This window comes from Arvicola amphibius, chromosome 3 (assembly GCF_903992535.2).
Source record: "Arvicola amphibius chromosome 3, mArvAmp1.2, whole genome shotgun sequence".
Lineage (NCBI taxonomy): Eukaryota > Metazoa > Chordata > Mammalia > Rodentia > Cricetidae > Arvicola > Arvicola amphibius.
In genome coordinates this window covers 169,276,112-169,297,758 of record NC_052049.1, presented here as the reverse complement: position 1 = coordinate 169,297,758, position 21,647 = coordinate 169,276,112, and the positions used below count along the sequence as shown (strand labels likewise).

The 21,647-nt window shown below is 50.2% G+C and overlaps 1 protein-coding gene across 2 annotated transcripts in view; it reads right to left on the bottom strand.

The window, feature by feature from the left end:
- Window positions 1–3,529: 3,529 nt before the first annotated feature.
- Slco2a1 (solute carrier organic anion transporter family member 2A1) overlaps window positions 3,530–21,647 on the bottom strand; it is a 77,506-nt gene continuing 59,388 nt past the window's right edge. For both annotated transcript variants that reach the window (XM_038323408.1, XM_038323409.1), the window contains 9 exons: window positions 21,417–21,553; window positions 19,402–19,477; window positions 18,734–18,898; window positions 17,457–17,646; window positions 15,645–15,810; window positions 13,304–13,467; window positions 9,341–9,405; window positions 6,387–6,510; window positions 3,530–5,550 (listed from right to left, as the gene is read on the bottom strand). In XM_038323408.1, the coding sequence (XP_038179336.1) occupies window positions 5,430–5,550; window positions 6,387–6,510; window positions 9,341–9,405; window positions 13,304–13,467; window positions 15,645–15,810; window positions 17,457–17,646; window positions 18,734–18,898; window positions 19,402–19,477; window positions 21,417–21,553 (1,208 nt within the window). In that variant the 3' untranslated portion in view covers window positions 3,530–5,429. The remainder of the gene's footprint in view (window positions 5,551–6,386; window positions 6,511–9,340; window positions 9,406–13,303; window positions 13,468–15,644; window positions 15,811–17,456; window positions 17,647–18,733; window positions 18,899–19,401; window positions 19,478–21,416; window positions 21,554–21,647) is intronic.

Below are 21,647 nucleotides of genomic sequence, written 5' to 3'. Positions count from 1 at the left end.
ACTCCCGACTTCTGGAGCCTTTCTGGAATTCCAATTGCCTTTTTCCAGGACAAGTTCAGGGGAGAGCGCTCTTGTCATTTCGAGAGCCGGTTCCCTGTAACCCGGTATTTGTGAGGGGGAAGAACACTCAGTCTAATGCTTGTTCCTACCTGAGACCTCTGAGGTCACTCGGAGGTTTGGGGCCTGTGGACATTTTAGGTGATGCACTGAGAGACCCGTAGCACAAAGAGAAGGGGTTTAGGGGTACATAAGGATTCTGAGCAGAGGACCTGTTAAAATTAGCTGCCCCACTGTACACTGCGTCTGTCTCTCTGGCTTCTAATTACACCACTCGGGCTGCAGCTCCCACCTGGAGAGCGAGAAGATAGGAGGAAAGGCGTGGAGAAGGGGGTGGAGAGAGACGGGAGCAGGGGAGGCGGGCGGGGCTGGGGGAAGTCAGCTCTGGCTACAGCAAATGATGTAGGCTCCCCTGGGAGTAACCTGGGACTGCTAAAGATGGTGACTTTTATGCTCTCTGGAGTATAGCAGTCTCCTCCCAGGTCCTGGGGGCTGTATTTTGAGCTAGGCACCATTCTGAGCTAGGAATGCTCTCCTGGTGCTGGTTAACTGGCCTCTAAGGTCATTCCTCAGGCTTTGAGTGGGCAGAGAATGGGGCTGGCTCCAGTTTTTACAACTTGGTCTAAGCCAGCCCTGAAGGGTCTCTACGGAGCTGCTAAGCCTAGATCCGACCTCTCTCCTGGCCTTACTACTGTTTCTCAGGTGCCCCTGACCAGTGAGTTCTCGGAATGTGCCCAAGTTTGTTGGCCTTCCTACCTTTGTTCAGAACTTTGTTGTCCCCGCTGCCTACACCTTTGACCCTTGGAATCAGCCCTGCCACCTTCTCTGATTTCTCAACTGAATTCAGAGCACTTGGGTCTTTGCTCCCAGCTTAGTCAAGAAATGTGTCACGTTATGTCCTTTCATACACCAGCTGCTAAACAAATAAAGCATGATTGACAGCTGGAAGGAGCCTCGGTTAGCTATCTGTGGGATGTGACTGTCACGCTGGCCTCACCTTTCAGGGAGATGCTCTGGGTGAGACTCCTCCCCTGGAGATAAGCTCCTCCCCGCTGGGGCATGCTCAATCAGCTGTCCTCCCTCTAGTTCCTCAGCCTTCTCATCCTTTGTCTAGATCTCTCTAAAGATCCCCTTTCTGGCCCTCCATCTCTCTGAGCCTTTGATCTCTGCCTCTTCTGAGCCTGCCTTCTTCCCCACTTTCCTCCCTAAGTCAGCCTTGGCTTTGACAATATGTCATCTTCTCATCTCTGGCGGCCCACTGGGGATGCTTCCTCTCCTGGGAAACTTTTCCTGGTTGTGCTTGTTCTTCTTCCAACAGCCTGGTAAGGCCAGTTGAAGGGTCTCAGGGAGCATCTTGGCTCATGTAGAATCACTCCCCATGGTGGAAGATTCTAGCACTTGTCCAAATCTGTTCCCTCTCCTCTCTGAGCAGGGAGGATTATATTTCCCCACCTATACAGCAGTTAGACAATGCCACGAGACTAGCTCTGGCCAAGAGCCTGGGAACAGAAAGACTCTGTATGCCTTTTGACCAAAACACTCGCTTACCAACGTGAGACCTTCTTAGCTTTCTTCCCTGCCTCATTAATTGTGGATGATGAAACAGAGGTAATTCAAGTCCAAATAGTTGGCATACTGAGCCACCTTTGGAAGCCACTGCCCTAGGAGAGTCACCCAGACAAGCCATGGGCTTTGTGCAAACAAGAGATAAATGTGTGTTGTGTCATGTGACTGAGACTAGTGAGACTCGTTGAAGCCTAGCCAAGTCTATTCTGAGGGAACTGAGGAGTTCGTTAAATGAATTCATGGCTTGGCAAACTGTAATGATCTATGCACATTTTATTATTGTTATCAAAGTGTAGCAGGTGCCTGGGGATCAGGGACTTTAGCTAGGTAGAGAGCCCTGTGTTCTGTGGCCACAGTACAGGGCTGGGAATGGGTGTGGAGACTGATAAATGGGCAGGGCATGTCACGAGAGAAAGGCTTTCTCTCATTAATGATTTGCCAAGGGCTTGCCTGGAAACTGTTTACATATTTAATCACTGATGAAAGGTTAACGAATTTGGCCCTCTGGGCAGAGGATGGACATTTTTTTCTTCAATGTTTAGTTCTATGGCTGAAAAGATGAGATTTTTCTCCTGAATTTACAAAGATTCCTCACCCCCACCGCTCTTTCTCCCTCCCTCCCTCCGTGTCTCTCTCTCTCTCTCTCTCTCTCTCTCTCTCTCTCTCTCTCTCACACACACACACACACACACACACACACCTCCCGTTATATGTGTGTGTGTATATACACACACACATATATATATATATATATATATGTGTGTATATACACAAATATATGTATGTATCAAGACAGGGTCTGACTATGTGAACCTGGCTGTCCTGGAACTCACTATACACTCTACACTATACACTCTACAGAGCAGGCTGGCCTTAAACTCACAGAAATCCACTTGCTTCCCAAGTCCTGGGATTAAAGATATGTTCCACCTTGTCCAGCTAAGATTCTTCATTTTCAAGTAGAACCCTGAGACTAGTGTGGCCTTCATCATGAACTGTGGTGAGGATCCTGCCAGAAGACTTTGGACTGAAGAATACTTGATAGAGATACCCTTCTCTTCTAAGAGTCAAAAGATGGAGGGCAGGGAATTGCTGCAGACCCTTCATTTCCTGATTCTTTGGGTCCTCCCATGTGAGGCTGGATGGTTCGAGGGAGGGAGGTATCAGTGAAAGATATAGCTGTGGCTGTGGCTGCATCCAGAAAGGGGACCCTGGCCCTGATTCGGACTCCATGGCGAAACAAGGAGAAGGATCAAAGGTCTACTATAACCTTCTTAAATGTCAAGGTATCTTTGGTGGTTAATGCTCATGGTCACTTTGACCAGATTTGGCTCTAATGCATGGGTGACCCACCACACAGGGTTCAAGGGCTACCTCCACCTGCCTGGAAAGTGGACTTTCTGGACCCCTTGTACAGTCCCATACGCGGACTCAGGCTTTGTGTAGGGTGTTCTTGAATTGTAACAGCAATCTTGAACATGATACAATCAACGCGTCTGACACTTTGTTCTCTAATTGAGGGGAAAGTAAGATCCTTAGAGCCCCTCTGGCATTTGAGAGGCAAGATTTGCTAGATAATAGTAAATGATCAACTATGACTATGGTATTCATGGATACAGCTGTTTGTGACCAAACCCACTTCTGGATACGAACTCAGGGACAGTGATGGGGCCACCCAAGAGCCCATTCTCATGGGTCTTTGACATTGGCCTGCGTGGAAAGCAAGCCTGGGGTCCAAACAACAACAAGCAATAGCTGGTCCCTACTCAGCACCAGGCAGATGGCTTGAGAATGACAAGGCCTCTAGTGCGCTTGGCTACAAGCCTCTGAAGGTGGGAGGCTGTCCAGAAGGTAGACACGTGTCTGTTCTCTGATAGACGCACGACAGCGCAAATTCACGACCAACTTACACCTATGACAAATTATAATATATTAATAGCAATACAATAGAATAAAGGCTTGTAGAGACAACCAATCTTCCAGAAGCTTAAAGATTGGCATTCATCGTTCATGAAGTTGACTGGAGGCTATGCCTTCAGAATCCGGTTAAACTGCAGTGAGCAAGCCCAGGGTTAGTTGCAGAGGATCAGGTTCCAAGCAGAACCTTTGCACATGCTGAAACTGGCCCGTGAGGTCGTGTGCAGCCTCCTCCTAAGCAAGATGTGTGGAAATAATCCTGGTGGCTTCAGAAAGCACACTGTCAGTAATGATGGCTTCCACAAAGACTTCAGTGTCATAGCAGCTGGGCCGCACCGACATAAACCTTTTGACTTCTCTCCATATAAGGCATTTCTGGAAGGCACTTACATGTCACACAGGGCAGTGACAATTGCCTAGCTGCTTCAGGGACATGGTGAGGCAGCTCTCCGTTCTCACTCAGGGTCAGGTGCACAGTCAGTCTGTGAGCTCTCATTGGCATGAATGGCCATGTCAGGATCTTCTTTGCCAATCTGTGGGCACGCGATATGTTTGGCAAGCATGAGAGTGTGCCCCTGATGCTCACCTACCGCTTTCTAGTATGAATGGCGGTAAGATTGACAGGGGCGCTCTCTGTAGTATCACTGCCAAGCACGGTCTCAGCCAATATACAGAGTCGTTGGTAAAACCCTTCCTTCCTCGGCTTCTGCCTTTGCCCCTCTGTTGCATAGCAGTAGTGGCCTCCAGCCCAGGCCCACAGAAGGTGACCACCTCCACCCAGAGGTAGTGAGAAGAAGTGGAGAAAATGTCAATGAACACGACGTGTTTGCAAGCAAGCCAACCTGGCTGCTCTCTTTGTGGGCTGCAGCTTGCCATCAAGCACCGTGACAGGTGACATCCACTCTGCTCCATTGCTTGCTCTGGCTGCATCTCAGATGGCCTCCCTTTACTCCTCTGCACACGGGCTGAAGTCCAGGCAGTGGATTCCATGTAAGGCTACTCTTCTGATTCCAGGGAAGGATGGGGAGGGCCTCTCGTGTCTCTGAATGTGAAGGGTCTGGTCTCCACTGTGAGGGTGGGACACTGGGCCCTCCCTAGGTTGTCTTCTTGTGGCTTTCTCAGTTTGAAATGGAACCCCAGAAAGGCAGAGAGTAGAGAGGCCTCAGGTTCCTACGAACAGTGTTTGAATGACCTGGCCTCTGGTTTCTTAGTTCCTGCTCTGATACCAGGGTGTAGGTTGCAGAGAGAGGTCTGCACTTCCTAAAATGGTGGCTTTCAAATCAGCCTCAAGGGCAGAAAGTGAGGAAATTAAGGGAGTCAGCCCCTGGTGGGTTTCACCCTAGACTGAATCCAGGTGGAAAGGGACTGACTGCAACCAGTTCCTTGTTAAGAAATCAACCTCCTCCTCCTCTTCCTTTCCCTCGGGCTCCAGGCAGGGTGGAGTCAGAGGAGAGATGGCTGGCCTGGCCCGGAAGACACAGACCCCTATTCTCACTCTTCTTAAGTATTCCTGAGAGGCTGGTGAGAGCAGGGGCTGCCTCATGGGCGCCTTGTGGGAGGACCCGGCGCTGAGGAGAGCCTGCCGATGTGGGGACCCCTTCCAAGGAGTCTGGGAAACTGGACCCTCCAGCTCAGTGCTCATTCAGTTCAGTACACAAGGCCTCAAGAACCATGGAGTAGACTTTAGGAAGGTGAGGCAGCTGAGACAAAGGAGGAATGGGACTGTCTTAATAATAAAGGGAGGAAGAAAAGGAGGGAGAGAGGAGGTAAGGAGGAAGAAAGGGAGGAAGGAAGAAAGAAAAGGAAAAGGCATGTTAACATCAGTTAATACAGGCAAGTGTGGAGGGGTAGGACCCAGTCTCTGAAATGGGGGTATCCATGACTGAGGGTCAGATGAGGCCCGAGGCGTTCTCTTGCAGGCTGTATTCCCTGTTCTTCTTCACCCTCCAGCTGATGAAGAAGAGTAGCAGTGTGCCCAGGGCCTTGTAGGCCACCTGCAGGCCCAGGTACCTGTGAGACAAAAAGAGACAGGAGAGGTGAAGGAGGAGAGCTCCTCAATCTATGTCCCTGGGCCAGGGACAGCAAGAAGATGGACATTGTTTTCACAGTGGCCTGGGAGCTGTGAAGGCCATCACTCAGCTAACAAGCTGCCATCTCCCAGGTGGAGGCCGATTTGGGCATACAAACAACACCAGTGATCCTCTGCTCCCCAGTGGTACCACTGAGGGCCAGAAGTGACACCACTGCCCCAGCTGTGCACAGAGGGCTTGCATCTTCCTGTTGCCCCTCTGCTGGTCTTCTCTGTCAGCCCTCTAGCCCTTGTACAGCCCCTTCAAGGCCACCTTCTCCACCATTTCTAGATGAAGGAATGGCAACAAGAGAGAGATGGCTGGGCTTGGCTTACTGGCATCGGTTGGACCCCTTCCTGGGACCTCTGCTGGGTGCTGAGCTACAGACCCTGTCTCTCTGAGCAGTGGAGGCTGTGTGGTATCTTCTCACCTTCATAGTCTCTCTCAACCTCCAGCACCCCTTTACCTTTGGTAAACTTTTTCTGCTGCCATGGGCTCATGAGGGACAGAACCTCAGGAGACATCTCAAAGGAGACAGGCCCTCTGTCTCTTTACCTAAATGGCTTCTTACAGGCCTCCAGATGCATACTACAGTGGCCCCTGCTCTCTGTCCATGACAGAGTTTGCAGAGACATCCCTCCTATTTTGTCCCTTAGAAGCCTGACAGCCCCTACCACAGCCACAAGACAAATGCCTGTTTGTTTGTTTTAGTTTGTTTTGGTCTGCTGGGACCACAGGCCAGATCTCTTTGACACCCCTGTGGGTAGGAGCCCTCACCTGTTTCGGAGAGCATCGTTGTCATAATATGAGCAGGCTCCTCGTCTCCCTGAGCACAAGTAGTTCCACCGGATACAGGAGGAGTCGATGATGAGACCATACAGGGCCGGAGATGGCAGCCAGGCTGGCGACGATGGGAAAGATAATTCAGAGTGTCTGGGTCATGTGGAGCTGCAGAGATGCCCGGGTCCCCCATACCAATGGCACGGTCACAGTCTGAGGCCGGCTCTAACTCCCTCTCAGAATCACAGTGACTTGAGAGAGTGGAAAACTATCGGTTAAGCTTAAATCTTCTTCTCACAGGAAGGCTTAGGAGATAAAGGGAGATCCTTTCAGGGCAGAGTGAATCCCAGGGTCAGTCTGATGTCAGCTCCCCCACACTGCATCCTTCAGTTCTCATGCTCAAGGCTGGCCCCAAGTAGAGATTCTGCCTGGAGAGCACCAATGTCCCCAGGCTCTCACGTGGTCTCCAGGTGGCTTCATTACAATGAAGAGCAAGTGAGCAAGAGGGCACAAGGATTGCAGTGTGGGACGTCCTTCTGTCTATGTGTTGCTTTTATTGATTAATGAATAAATGTGTTTCGGTCAGTGGGCTTAGCAGAATAGGGCAAGGCGGGAGTTCCAAGCAGATAGAGGAGGAGAGAGTAGGCGGAGTCAGTGAGACACCACATAGCTGCCAGAGGAGAAAGACATGGGCACCAGCTAGGAACTTCGCCAGTAGGCCACGACCTAGTGGTGATGCACAGATTAATGGAGATGGGTTAGTTTAGGATATAAAAGCTACCTAGCAATATGCTTAAGCTACTGGTCAAATAGTATTGCAATTAACATAGTTTCAGAGTGGTTATTTCATGCCTGGGTGGCTGGAAAAAGAATGAACAGCCTTTGACTACAAGGATGCACTGAACTCCACTTTAAATCCTATGTTCTTCCCTCTAAACTGCTCTTCTGGACTAGACAACACCCTTTGAAAACCCTTAATATCCAAACTGCTCAGAACCTAGGTTGCCAAACGTCCCAGCACCTGGGTGGTAATGTTTACATAGTCCAGTAGGCATGGCACTTTTCTGGGTGCTGGATATTTTAGATGCCCACTCCTCAACCCCACCATGCTCTGTGCCGTTAGCTAAATTCTGGGCAGCCAGTGGGTCAGAGTGGACTTGACACTGGGGATGGGCCATGCCATACTTAGAAACATAGTGCCAAAAGCATCTGACTACCAACACCCTGTGAGTTGCTGTTTCTGGAAGAAAGAGGTGATCCAGCCCTTGGCCCTAGCCCATAAGTGAGAAACTTCCAGAAGCAGCCTCTCAGTCCCTGGTCACTTTCCAGTTTCCAGGTGAATAGTGACTGGAAACAGACTCTGGCGACACATCCTAAATAGAAGCCAAGGAGAGTTTTCAACCATATCTCAGTGGGTAACCGCACACCTGCTGGAGTTTATAAATAGGCAATCTTTTCACCTACCCCAGAGTGGGGCTGTGTTCTGGAGCAATGAGTGGAATTCCTCCAGGCCTGCGTTTTCTAGCTGTTGTCCCATGCTGAGTTATCTGAGCTCAGGTGGAAAAGCAAAAGCAGCGAGTGCTTGGAGCAGTGGGACAGAGAGGCCATTCTCTAAGTCACAAATAGAAGCAGGGCAGGAAGTCATTTGGGAGGAATGCCAGGTCTCTTTCCTAGCTAGGGCATTAGAATAAGTCACAAATGAGCTAGAGATGGCAAATCAGAAGTGAATACAAGGAGCTGTGTGTGTCCCCTGTGTGGCCCAGAAAGGTGACAGGCATCATTTAGAGTGTTGATAAAGGTCCTTTGGAACTTAAAGGGACTTCATCACAGGACAAGTGGCTTGAGGCGAAGAAACTCCATTGAAACACTGGCTCCGCCCCTGCATAGGCTCCTGCAGTTGACCTTAGAAGGGATGATGGCACATGCTAGAAGGATAATGGTTGTGACCTGCACTCCTGCTTAATAATGCAGAATAGAGTCGGGAGGTGGTAGGGCACATGTGTTTAATCCCAGCACTCGGGAGGCAGAGGTAGGCGGATCTCTGTGAGTTCGAGGCCAGCCTGGTCTACAAGAGCTAGTTCCAGGACAGGCTCCAAAGCAACAGAGAGAAACCCTGTCTCGAAAAACCAATAAAATAATAATAATAATAATAATAATAATAATAATAATAATAATAATAATAGTAATAATAATAATAATTAATAATAGTGCAGAACAAGCTTCATATAGGTTTTGGTGTTAAGGCAGGAAGGTTTACATTAATACTAACTGAAATCCTTCTGGTTGGACTCTCCAAATCCAACTCCTGCAATTCTTAGTGCAAAGATCCTTTGTTGAACTTAATCTCTTTACTTCTGTCCACCCCTCTAGCACTTGGAAAAAGCCAGATGCCTCCTGCCCCCATGGAGTGCTCCCTCCCTCCCTGTGGGTCTCTGCTGACCATGTGTACACACAGCTTGAGGGTGGAGATGGGAAGCTCCAGGTTACTTGAAGATAAACAGGGTTTACAGGCAGAGGGCCCCCTGACAGAAGAGACATTTGCTGAACCAGGGCAGAGGACTGAAGTCTGGAAAAGGGGAAGAAAGCCAGGAACAGCCCAGAAGCTGCTCTGTCTGGGGCAGGAATGTGCAGTGTTGTTTCCTAGGACGATTCTTGGAGAAAGTTTACAGATACCTGCTTTTAACTCTGTGTGCAGTATTCTCAGTGATGCCCTTTTCTTTTCCTCTGCTTACATAATTTAGTTTGCCTTGAATGCCGTAGACAAAATCTTTCCCAATCTCAAGCAGTTAGGCAAACTGTTCCTGTTGGAGTTTGGTACCTGCTGCTGGTTATCCACAGCTCCCTACACAGCAGACAGGAGGCGGGGCTTCTCCCAATCCTGCCCCGCCCCATAGCCTTTCGACATTCATGATCCAGGGCCTCCACCCCAGAACGAAAGCTTAGATACCTACCCAGCAACCGCATCAACAAGAACTGGACCCCAATGGCAAATGACTTTTCATCCTGGTTTACCACGCTGAAAAGGAAAACAGGAAATCAGCATAGGAAAGGCTCTGTGAAGACTCTGGGCTGCAGCATCACCTAGAGGGAGTGGGGCATGGGGTGGGGGGAATAGACAGACTCAGAGCAGGTTAGAGCAGGTTGGAACCAGTCCTCCCCTAGTCTGATCCGGCACATGGACAGTGAGATTTTCCTGGCTAAAGACTCCTATGACGCCCATGGTTCTCAGTTGCTGCATCAGCTTCATCAGAATACAGATTCTCAGTCTGACATTTATTCAAGATACACAGTATTCCAGGAGAGTTGGATGCAAACTTGGATTCGAGAACCTACTTCTGTATTATTTTCAGGGCTGTCCAGAGACTACTTGGAGAAAAAGCAGGCAAGACAGACAGAGTAGAAGGGAGTTTCTGGCCAGATGCTAAGACAGCAGGTCTGAACAGCACCCATGGAGTGTCTTGTACCAGGAAAGGAGGGCCCTGGGCTCTCAGCTTCTGTGCAGGTATGAAAAAAATTCCTTGCCCTGGGCCAGCTTTGTGAGGTGTGACTTGAGCAGCTGCATTGGATGCCGCCCTCAGAAAGACCCAGTTTGGTTCATGTATGACTTGAAATTCTTAATGATTCACATGCCAAAGGCTTTACATTTTCATTTGCACCAGATTCTGTGGATTTGATGCATGGTCCTTTCTTTCTCCTTCAAGAGGAGAAGGCAAGGCCAGGTCAAGAGGTTCAGTTCTCCCTAGAGAGCTCTCCCCACTCAGCTGGAGAATGGAAGTAGGGGACTGAGCTGGGGGGGGGCACCTCACATGCAGAGTGGGAGCCCAGAGCAGAGGCAGAAGTGCCTGCCGTGTGACTAGACTCGGACTTGTCCAGGCTTTCAGCACACATACTCCTGGGTAGGGGATTGTCATTTGGAAGAGAACTCAGAGCTGAGGGGACAATGAGGACGAGGACTCCACAGTAGCCTCCAGACCATTGCACATTGTTTTACAACTGCTGCCAGCATTGGCTAGCAACTGAGAGACATCCCCAGAGGGATGACCCCCTGAAGGAATGCTCTTTGGGGTACAAGTGGAGGAAAGAGGCACCATCTGGGATCTCCTAGGAGACAGTGCCTGGAATCCTGATAGAATAAATGTTCTTTTCCTCAGTACCTACAGCTTCCCTTCAAGGGCCCAATCCGTAGTGGATGCCTGATCTTCATTGCCGAGTTACGGGGCTGAAGTCAGCTGGACACAAGCCCTTTGGTGTATCTATCCCTGAGGTTGCACCCCGAGAGGTTTGACTAAGCTGGGAAGACATCCCCTGGATGTTCATGGTACCGTTGAAGAGTCTGGGGTCCTGCGCTGAATGGAGAGGAGGTAAACTTCACATTGGTCTTCGTCTTCCTACTTCTGACTATGGCTACAGTGCCAACAGTGGTCTCCTGCTCCTGCCCCACAGCTAGGGCTGCCCTTGACAGCATGCTTCCCCTGCCATGAAGGACTATATCCTCGGACTGTGCGCCAAAGTAAGACCTTTCTTCTGTAAGTTGCTTTTATCAGGCATTTTGTCCCAGAAACAGGAAAAATAATGACCACATTGCCCCTTGTCTTTGTCCTTGGCCTAGGCAGTCTCATCACCATGTTTTAACTTAGTAAGATTTGGACACCCCAGTTTGGCCACTGACCGAGCTCCTAGGCCCCTTCTAAGTGCTCCCCGTCTATCCCCGAGTTAATCCTGGGTTTCTGAACTCTTTTCTACATTGTCGGCTGGCCTCTGCTCCTAGACTGTGGTCTCAGGTCTGGTTTAAACTAGGACTAATAACTAACATTTGGGGCGTTTGTCAAGTTGCCTCAGGTCAGCAAAAGCTAGCACTCATGCAAGAAGGGAATCCCACTGAAGACTCTTAGGTGCCATCTTTTCTCCCAGAGGGATGTATCTTTAAACCACCTTGGGATCCTGGAGACTCCTCTCTGATTCTACTCTAGACTGGCCAGTCTTGGGAGGGTTGAACTGATGCTGGTCTCCACACAGGAAGGTGCTTGATAGGGATTGAATGCCCTATCTAAATCCCTTACCCTCTCTCCTCTTCAGGGCCTCATGCAGGTTTATGTCAGGGTCAGAAGGTAGGCCAGGACTATCTAACCCAGCAGGGAAGAAGAGAACTCCACTAAAGCACCTTGCGTGACAGAGTCAGTCACTGCGTGAGAAGGGGTGCACAGCGCGGGAAGCAGTAGCATTCATGCCTATTCTTACTGAGATCTTATAGTCCTGACTGCTGCCTTTGGGCCATTTCCCTGGACTGTGGCTGCAGGTAGCAGCCTTGAGGCAGGAGCTGGAGTTGGCTCACGGCTCACAGTATGAGCAGCGGCTCCCTCAAACTCAGCGTTCCCATGTTGGAGTGGAAGCCTGTTGCACATAAAGCCCGCATTTGGATCTGTGTGTCAGTTCTGAAGGATCCGGAGGACAAGGATAATGGATACACCTTCAGGGATGTGCTGCTGTCTGCTGTAACGATATCTTTTGTTTTCAACACAAGAATTTCTAATCTTCTGTCAATGTCACTGAAAGAGCAAGAGTGACAGGAGCTTGGCAGCCTGTGGGCTAACTGGACAGAGAACTGACTTGGGTAGAGTAAAATACTAGCAGCTGCTTTATGCTCCCTCAGGGCTGGAGCTCAAACCCAGGGCTTCGCACATGCTAGACAAGTGTTCTGTCACTAAAAGACATTCTTGGCATAACATCTGGTCCTCCTTCATCTCTTAACCTTCTGGAGAAAATAGGTCTTAACCAATATGGAGAACACCACCTCCCACCTCCTCTTTGAGGTAGGATGGGGGCTCTCAACCTTCCTAATGCTGCAACCCTTTAATACAGTTCTTCATGTTGTGGTGACCCCAACCATAAGAGTATTTTCACTGTGACTTTATTATTTTGCTACTGTTATGAATTGTAATATAAATATCTGTGTTTTCCTATGGTCTCAGGTGACCCCTGTGAAAGGGTTGTTCAACTCCCAAAGGCGTCACAGATTGAGAAACACTGGGGTAGGGTTTCACATTGCTTGGGTTGGCCTCTAATTTACTACGTAGGCAAAGATGACCTTGAACTCCTGATCCTCCTGCTTCCGTCTCTCTCGAGTACTGAATTTATAGGCACCACCACCACACCCAGCATGGCACCTTCTGTGTACAAAGCAATTGACCCTGTAAAGCTGACACTATCAAGGAAACTGAGGCTCGTGAGGTCAGGCAACACCCAAGGACACTCGGGAAATATGATGCAGAAACTTTGAATCTGACAGGGAGTTTCCAGTCTCTGTGTTTTTCCTTCTCTGCTTTCTAAGTAAGCAGATGGGAAGGGCGGGAGGACATAGACGGAAGCAGGCAGGAGGTGGTCAAGGAGGAGCACTCTCTATAAAACCTTAGAGGCACTCAAGGGTCAGCTGCAATGAGACCTCCCTTGTCCCTACCCTGGGCAGCGTGCCCTGTCCAACCTGAGCTCTAAGTCTCTAGCCTCCTGTGGTTTTCTCATTTTTACCCTTTCCCACAGCTTCTGGAACTTTCTTTAGTTCCCAACTTGCTGTTTGTACATCCAGCTGATTTCCTCCTCTTTCTCCTCAGTTCTTTTAAGACTGGAAAAGAAGTGAGTCTGTATGCACAGCCTGTCTTTAACATGGGCCTCGGCCTTTGGACAGCTCTGCCATCCCATGAATAGAACACAGGTGCCTGCGGAGCCTGTGTCTCCCAGGTGCTGGGGGCCTGAGTGAGGCCGTCTTACAAGGAGCTCCTCCTGGGACCAGGAACACCTGCTGTGAGTGTACTCTGTCGCCTTGTCACCACTGGACACTCGAGGGTTTGGAGGAGAGACTCCAAGCAGAGACAGGATGGGACATCAAAGGGAGGGCGGGGAAGCACAGAGACGCCACTCACCGAAGAACCATCATGTAGAGCGGGTTGTGGGAAACGCAGGCGATGAGCGCCACAAAGGAGATGAGGAAGATGGACGGGAGCAGGAAGTGTGCACAGGACACGGGGCAGGATCCTGTCTTTGCTGACGCAGACCCTCCAGTCACACAGCTGCAGTTCAAATAGCTCTTGACGAAGAACAGGAGGGGGGTACGTCAGGATTCCACCTCCACATGTCCACACCTCCACACAGGCTCTTGCTGCAGACTCCCACTGGTGCAAACCCCTTTGCCCTCCAGTCCCCAGGGAAGAAAGGGGAGCCTGGATTCAAAGACTGAGAGGCCAGACAAGGCTTCTAGAGTACCCCGTGGGGTGCCACCTCTCTTACCGTTAGGGCATTAGAAACAATCTTCACCAAGAGTCCAGCATGGGCTAAACTGCAGTCTCTTATCTTAATCATCATCTAGATGCCTAAGATCTCACCACCAGGCAAAATACCCACAGCGAGGAGCCTAGAGCCTGGGAGGGCTCTCCTCTGGGTCCAGCTAGCTGTAGTGGTTGTGCGAAGATATACTCGGGGAGCCCAGGAAACAACAATGGAGTCCTCTGAACCCAACGTATCACTTCCCACCGAGGAGGCATCCTTTGGCCTGAGAGGGGACCCCAGAGGAGGCCCTGCCTTGTCATAATTCTATATGGCTCAATACCATTGTACAACTCATTTGGTGGTCACTGTTCATCTGGTCATCTTTACCTTCACCCTCACGGTGCCTGATGGCCAAGCCTAGGATGTGGTGAGAGCAGTAGCTGTCCCGGAGCTATGTGAACTAATGGGCTGGGAAGCTTCCCTCTGTCCGACGGTGGGGCCCATGCTCCCACCCCACCTTGGCTCTCAAGTTCAGAAGTTTATAGTACACAATACTGCTGTTACCTCCCTTGGTCTGGATTTTAAACTAGCAAGGCTTTTTCCCCTTACAATTTATTATTTTTTCCTTGATATCATGGTAATGGATTTTATCTTGATGTACTTGTGCTGTTATTGGAAGCTTGTCAAGATTATTTCTGGAAGTAGATGAGTCAGACGTAAGCAAATAAAGATAAGAAGACCACAGAAGCCGCTACTCTTCCAGTCAGAAGGTAAATTAAGGGACCATCTTGGCATGTTCCTTTGCCCATAGAGGCGGCTGGGGAAACGGCCTTGTCCTGTCTCCTAGGAAGAGGTGGTAAGTGGAAGCTACTCTGGCCCATGGCCACCACACAAATGCATCCTTGCTGTTGGGACATCCAAAGGCAATGGTGTAGACTTCCCATTGCTCTCTCTGGGGGAAGATCATCTAACCCCCGAGCCCGGCTTGCCCAGCCCTGCCCAGCGCTGAACCTGCCTGGCCCTGGCCCTGCTAGCTGTGACACTCCTCACTTAACACCCACCCGGCCTTCTCTCTGTTCCTGCGGTGCATTCATGGGGGGCTCTGTCCCTGCTCTTCCCGTACCTGCCATGGGCTTTGGGTTTCAACAGGATTCCTCTGCTGGTTGCTCAGGTGTCAGTCATCTTAGGGACCCCCCCCCCATACTCTCTGTGCTGTCAAGTGTCTTTCCCTCTCACCTCAGCCTTTAGCTTGTGCCTTTTTTGGACTGAATGTAAACTGTGAGAACAGGGCTTTGCCATAAGCTCCTCGGCTCTTCCTCAGCATAGTGGCTGCACTCAGTGTGTTCTGTTTGCTGACTAACTAATAACCGGAGGAGTCATTTGCTGTTGGCTGAGTCCAGAAGGCCCAGGGCCACTGTCCTCACAGATTGATGGATGGAGCCCCTCTAGGTTGCCCAAGAAGGAGACCCTATGGTCTTGAACTCCAGGTGAGGCAGGGCTTTTGCTTCCAATCCCAGATATGCTCTTAAATAGTTTCCTGGCTTCAGACCAGATCCATGGCACCCAAGGGAGCTAAGGGGTTGAAGCAAAGGCCCTCGACTGCTGCTCCCAGGACTGACCTTCCGGGTCCACGTCCCAGGGTCCTTGTGCTCCCAGTCCATGTGACCCTGCACCATGGCCTGAACCCAGAACGCAGACGTGCCCCCAGGGAGTCATCAGTATCAGTCACAAGTCTCCACTGAGGGCGAATACTTCAACGTGTTTCCATTGTTTCACCAAGTCCCCAAGAATGGACTTGTTGGTCACGGGCCAATCTTTAATTGACTCTGGGCTGCAGGCATCTGGTCATGACCCTGGGGCAGTGAAGGTGGAGACGGGGTGGAGGAGGCTAAGATGCTGATATTGAGTACCAGAGCCAAGGAACAGTTTTGGAGGTTACACACTGAGCCCCCAAGCTCCATGAGGCTCTGTCTGCCCCCGTGACCCCTGCATCCTTACCGGTTGCTTGGAAGCTGCTGATGTCACGTTGAGGCTGCTGCAGCCAGCGTGGCAAGGGGAGAGGTACTCTACTCCATTGTCTCCACAGACTGGGTGGAAGATGGAATCTGGGCACGAGCAATCCCTGCGGCAGGCAGGAGGCTGCGGATGTATAGAACTTGATGTGCTGCCAGCGAGACAGGAAGCGAGGAATCAAACAAAGCGAGACCGAGAAACGGCGCTACACTCCAGCCCGGCATGAGTTCCTGGCCTGGTGGATGTGCCTGCATGTCTCTGTTTGTCTTGGGCCAGTGCCACCCAAGGATCTGAACTGAGCCCGTGGGGGCCAGCTGTGAATCTGCCACTGTTTGGAAACCATGGCTCTCACTATTTATGCTAACGTTGGAGCCCAAATGTACCAATTACTCAGTTGGAAGGGTCTAGGCAGCAAAACCCAAAAACTGTCAGAGTCAAAGTGACCAAGTGATTAAGACTCCGTTTAAAGAAATGGTGGATGCCACAGTAATGTCATTGGTAATACTTGCCTTCTCTCATCTTCCAGCTAAGTTTTGGTTAAAGGCAGTGGCTGGGACCTTTGGAGGCACCTGAGGTTCTCATTGCTTGCTCATCTCCTGATTCAATATGGACTTGCTGATCTGGGTCTCCATATTCCCTTTCTCAGCCTAGTCAGAACTTCACCAAAGTGGATTTCAATGACTGATCTTATTGATCTTCTTTGGGGAACTTGTGGCAGGGACTAACAGATCACAGCTGAATAGTGCATTGGTGTAGCAATGCTAGTGACTGTTAGCATTTATAGGATGTCACAGTGGAAGGGGATCTTCAGGTATAGTCACCTCAGTAAGCCTAGAACAAATCATGCTTCTTATGCAGATGAGAAAACTATAGCTTAGGAGTTCCCATAGCAATGAAGAACATCATACCTAGAACTCGGGCAAAACAGATGACAGAGCTGGGACCAAACTCCCAGTGAAAACCTCCTAAAGGCCCCAAAGCTTTCAGGCTTCTCTGGTTGCAGAGCCAGCCTGCAGAACAGCAGGGAGTTCCCCATGCTAAGCAACATTCGCTTCCTTTGTTTCCCATCCCCTCCCTCACCCTTCAAATACAGAGGTCATCTCAAAGTATTTATTCTTTTGCTCTTTGCCTGATGCTGTTGCTATATTTGGAGATGTAGCTCTCTATGAGAAAAAGAACGCATAGGGGTTAAAAGAGTCTCCAAATTTTGCAAACTCCTTAGGCTACATTCTAAAGAAAAGGTTGCAAGGCAGTTATTGGAGCGAGGGGGTGAGGGGTAGGGGATTGTGCATGTCCCTTGCTCACAGGGTTGAAACACCCTTACTGAAAGTGAAGCTTGAGTTTAAATGCATGTTTCCTGCTGCTTTTTACAAATAGGCTGGCACTTGGACCTGCCCTTTGCTTCTTCTGCCTACTTTCATTGCTCGTCTCGAAATCTTTTTACGTCTTCTCATCTTTCTTTGACAGCTAAACAAAGTTCTACCTAACTCTTGCTTGCCCAGGGCTGGCCCTAATCATAGATTATTTCCTAGTTCCTAGGGCTCAGGCTCATTCAGAAACTAAACTGATTAGTTTCTGGTGCTTCTTACAAATCAGAACCTTCGCCCCGACCACTGGCTGGTCTCATCTCATAATGGAACACACTATTTGAGACCTGGTTTTCTGTGTTTCCATGTCAGAGATCAGATCCAAGTAGACAGGACAGAGGAGGTAAAAAGAGGCAGAGCAGAAAGACACACAGTGACTGGATTCTGGCTGCGGTTACAAAGGGCATCTCTGCATCCCTTAGTTCATTACCTGAGGGGGTAGACCTCAGCCACAGCTGGTGTGGAACATCCCATGAAGAAGAGAGGGGCACAGAGGATCATTGAGATGGTCATGATAGCAGCAGCCACTCGGGGAATGGTTTGCAGGGAGAAAACGAAGCGTTTCATGAGGATACCTCCAAACAGCATCCCCAAGGCCGCAGCAGGAAGGTTCACAGCACCTGGGGGAGAAGGAGAGGAGCTGGATGCACAGCCCGGGAGCCTTAAGCTGCGCCACCAGTGAGGAGCGCTGCTTCATGAAAGAACACTGGGTATACTTGATTACGATAGTAGTGGATGACTACCAAGAATTATTAACTATTGAGTGTTGACTGGGTACATCCTGAGAAGTTGCTTCACTAGAGGGTTGGCCTGCCTGATCAAAGAAAAAAGAAGCAGTCAACCTTTGACACATATAATCCCAGCGCTTGGGAAGCAGAATCAGGAGGATCAAGAATCCAAGGTCACCGTCCCCTACCTAGCATGTTCATTATTTGCCTGAGCTGCTCTAGGCCTTGTCTCAAAGAAACAAAATTGGAAACAAGATGACAGCAACAAGGATAAGGAAGTAGATCATTTTTGGGTGGTAACTAAGTCTGAGATTGAAGGGGAGATAATAATGTCCTATCTAAAGCCTACACTGGAGCTCAATGAGTCCAGGGAGCCATCCTCATATCTTATCTTGTCAAATCTATATATGTGGTCAAGCTCATCTATGAATTGGTTCCAGGTATCACCCAGGCACTTGATGGACCCCCCCCCATCGGTGGTTCTTAGCATCTACTGCAAGAAGTACGGACACCCCCTCCATGGATTCTGGGTTCATTTATCCGGGCAGCTCTGAGCATTTGCATTGCCATTGTGTGAAGGAGCCTAATGTGTCATGACATTGAGACTCAAGCTCCTGGAGGAGGAAACCCCTTAAGAGGTGTTTTGTGTGTCTCAAGCTCCATGTTCTCTCTCTCCTCTGTTGCCCCTGATAAGGTCAGTTGGGAGACTATCAGATTCCCACCCTCTTGATGGGAAGGAAGGCAGCCCCCAGTCTCCACCCACTCCTGAATAGAAGAATAGGAGTCTTAGAAATCTGCCAAAAACATTCTAGGTTGCCAACCAGGAAAAATATCCTTAAAATTCTTTCTCTTGGGCAAGTCCTCCTGTCTCCGGTCTGTATCCGGTCTGGCCCTGGGTTATCCTTGGATGGACTGCACGGTACCCAGTTCCTCCCCAGGGGGCACCCCTCAGGTCCTGCAGCAGCGCCCTCTGACACACCGATGAGGAAGTTGGCATAGGCGGCTGAGGCCCCATACTGCTTCTCCAGGAACTTGTTGAGGAACGTAGAGAGGCCAGCGATGACAGAGGAGAAGGTACACTGAGCCAGGACCACCAGAATGAAGAGGGGGTTCATCAGCAGCCTCAGGAAGATGCGGGGGAACCCTGCAGGTAGATAGCTGTCAGGGGACAGGCCTTGGTAAGAGCATCATAGGCTTCCCAGAGCCTTGCCAGCACCCCGACTCGTCCCCCTAGGCAAGCTTCCTCTCTTCCGAGGGTCACAATTAGAGAACCTCAGGCTCACAGTTGTCATCCTAGGAGCATACAGTCCTCGGACTCCCGCTCAGCACATTTGTGGTCTGACTAAGATGATGCTGGCGGTAGGTGAATAGAAACTGAGCTCACATTGGGAAAGGTCTCCTCCCACAACTGCCACCTCTACAGGAAGCGAAAAGGAGAGAATGGAAGTGGAGGCTTGGGGTGGTGATTGGCTCTGCCTGGATTAGCAAGAACCAGCCACCAGGATCATTGACCGAAGCCCTCTAAACTGAGGGGGCACCTAGGAGGTGAGGCGGTCCCAGATCTTGTTTCTTGTCGCCCTGTACCCTGAACCTGGCCTCCTGCCACCCAGAACCAGCCCACCCAAGGCTGCTGGGGCAGTCAGTTACGTTTAATGAAATCCATCAGGGAGCCTCTTGACTGGTCCTCCTCCATCTTCATAGTTTCATCTGCGATAGCAGACCTCTGAAAGCAGCAAACATGGTGATGTTAATGGCCCATCCCTGTGCCCTTGACTCTCTGGACTCGGTGGCTCAAGGACCACGTGGATGCATGGGAGGGCATCCTGAGGATGCACTCTTGAAGCAAACACCACTTGCGCTTTAATGAGCCCGGTGCCTTGGCTGGAGACCAGAGTTAATCCATGCCAACACCTCCCACAGAACCTAAGGGCATGTTATTTCATCTGACTTTCCCATGACTGAGGCCAAAAGCATCACCCTGGATCTTACCCCTTGTCTATATGTCATGACTACACAGTGTCCCATATGCAGACTCCAGGGATGGCTGGCTTCTAGGACAACAGGGGTCTCCAATGTCTACTCTTTTTAGCTCTCTCCTTCTGTGTCCTCTATAGGGTCTCTGCTTTCTCCCCAGTCCAAAGGTGAGTCCAGGCTCTGTCCTAACCATCACCTATGCCTTCTGGGCACATTACCTCAAGTGCCCTTGCTAGTGTCTGAAGCCAGCAGCTCAAGACAGAGGCCGTGACTCTCTTTGAGCCACTGCATAGACGTAGGCCTGGGCTCTGCTGTTAGCATTCTTTGGTGCTCCCATTAACTGAGCACCTGCTCCGCTCTGGGCAACATGCCCATCATTCCCCCTGCATTGCCTCCTTCCTCACAGCTTCCTCCCAGACAGGTTCTCTAATTACCCCCAAGAATGTTACAGGAGAGGAAGCTTAGAAACAAAGCAACTTAGCTAAGATCATTCAACTAGTTTATGAGTGGAAGTCTTCAAGCTTAGATCTGTCTAACCTAGCCTATCAAAATATGCCATAACCTTGTAAATGCTTCCTCTACCCATGACCCCTTTCCCACAGTGGGGCCCATTTCTGTCTCAAATCCTGGACACATGAGCTCCAACTCAATCCACAGCCAAGTCTTTGCATCACCCCCTCAGGAACAACCAGCCTGCCCTTGGCCTCATATCTCTGGTGGTCATTGCCCTGGCCCTTAGCCATATTTTCCATCTTTTCTTGAGCCTCTCAGATCTCCAACTTCTATTCCTTCATGAACCCCAACCTCAGCCAACTGCCATAGGTGGCCGGGGAGTCACCACAGTGCCCAGTCACCCTACTGCCTGGAACTCACAGGAGAAAACAGCAAGCATTTCAGCCTCACATAAAGGCCCCACTCAGTCTCCATTCTCAACTTCCTAGTTCCTTTTTGCGGCAGATACAACCCTGTTCAAAACATGCCGCCCTCGGCGCATCCTTGCACCTCACGCCCCAGACTCCCCTTCTCACCCAGGCTTTCAGGCTCAAACCTTGGAGTAAGATCTATCAAACATAGAAGTCAACTGTGCCTCGCCACCTGCTCAGTGTGTGTGAGACTCTGTGTGTGTCCATCCATGTGGAGGACAGAGAACAACCTTGGGTGTCATCCTCCAGGCACCAACCATCTTGATTTTGTTTTCTCAAGAGAAGATCTTTAAGTGGCCTGGAGCTCCCCATGTAGCCTGGCCGGCTGGGAAACCCCAAGGAATCCTCCCATTTCTCTGCTTCCTCAGCCTGGGATCGCAGTTACACAGCACCATGTTTGACGTTTTAGAAAGTGATACTGTGAGGATCAAGCTCAGGTCCTCATGTTTGCACGCGAGCCCTTTGCGGACTGAGATAGCTCCCTATCCCCCCCATCCCACCGTTCATTGTTACTATTTCCTTTCACTTTAGCTCAGCTTAGGTGAACTCGGGGGTTCCCAAACTATGCTCCCTAGAACTCTCTGGTCTTTGAAATGACATCATGGTAAGAGACTACTAGGGGCACCTCCTCTCAGTCTCTGACGAGCCCTGTGTCCCCAGACTTGTCACCTTCTCACCCAGTGCACTGAAGCAGCTGCAGCTTCCCAGCTTTTTGTTTTCCCACCCCGCGTACTGTGCTTAAGTCATGGGCTCTGGGAAACTTACCTCTGCTCCTCTGGGCATTGCTCGAGGGAAGAAGAAAAAGGGCAAAGAAGTAACAACTAAGAAGCCTGAAGAAAGGAGCAGGCCCAGCCACCAGGCTCCGATCCATCGGGGGTCACCTGGGCTCAAGTTCACAGCAGCTAGAAAGAAATCAAAGGATGAACGTGTCTGTTGTGGAATGCGTGCATTCTCTCCATACTAGAAAGGGGCATTCAGTTCAAGGGGTCTCCCTGA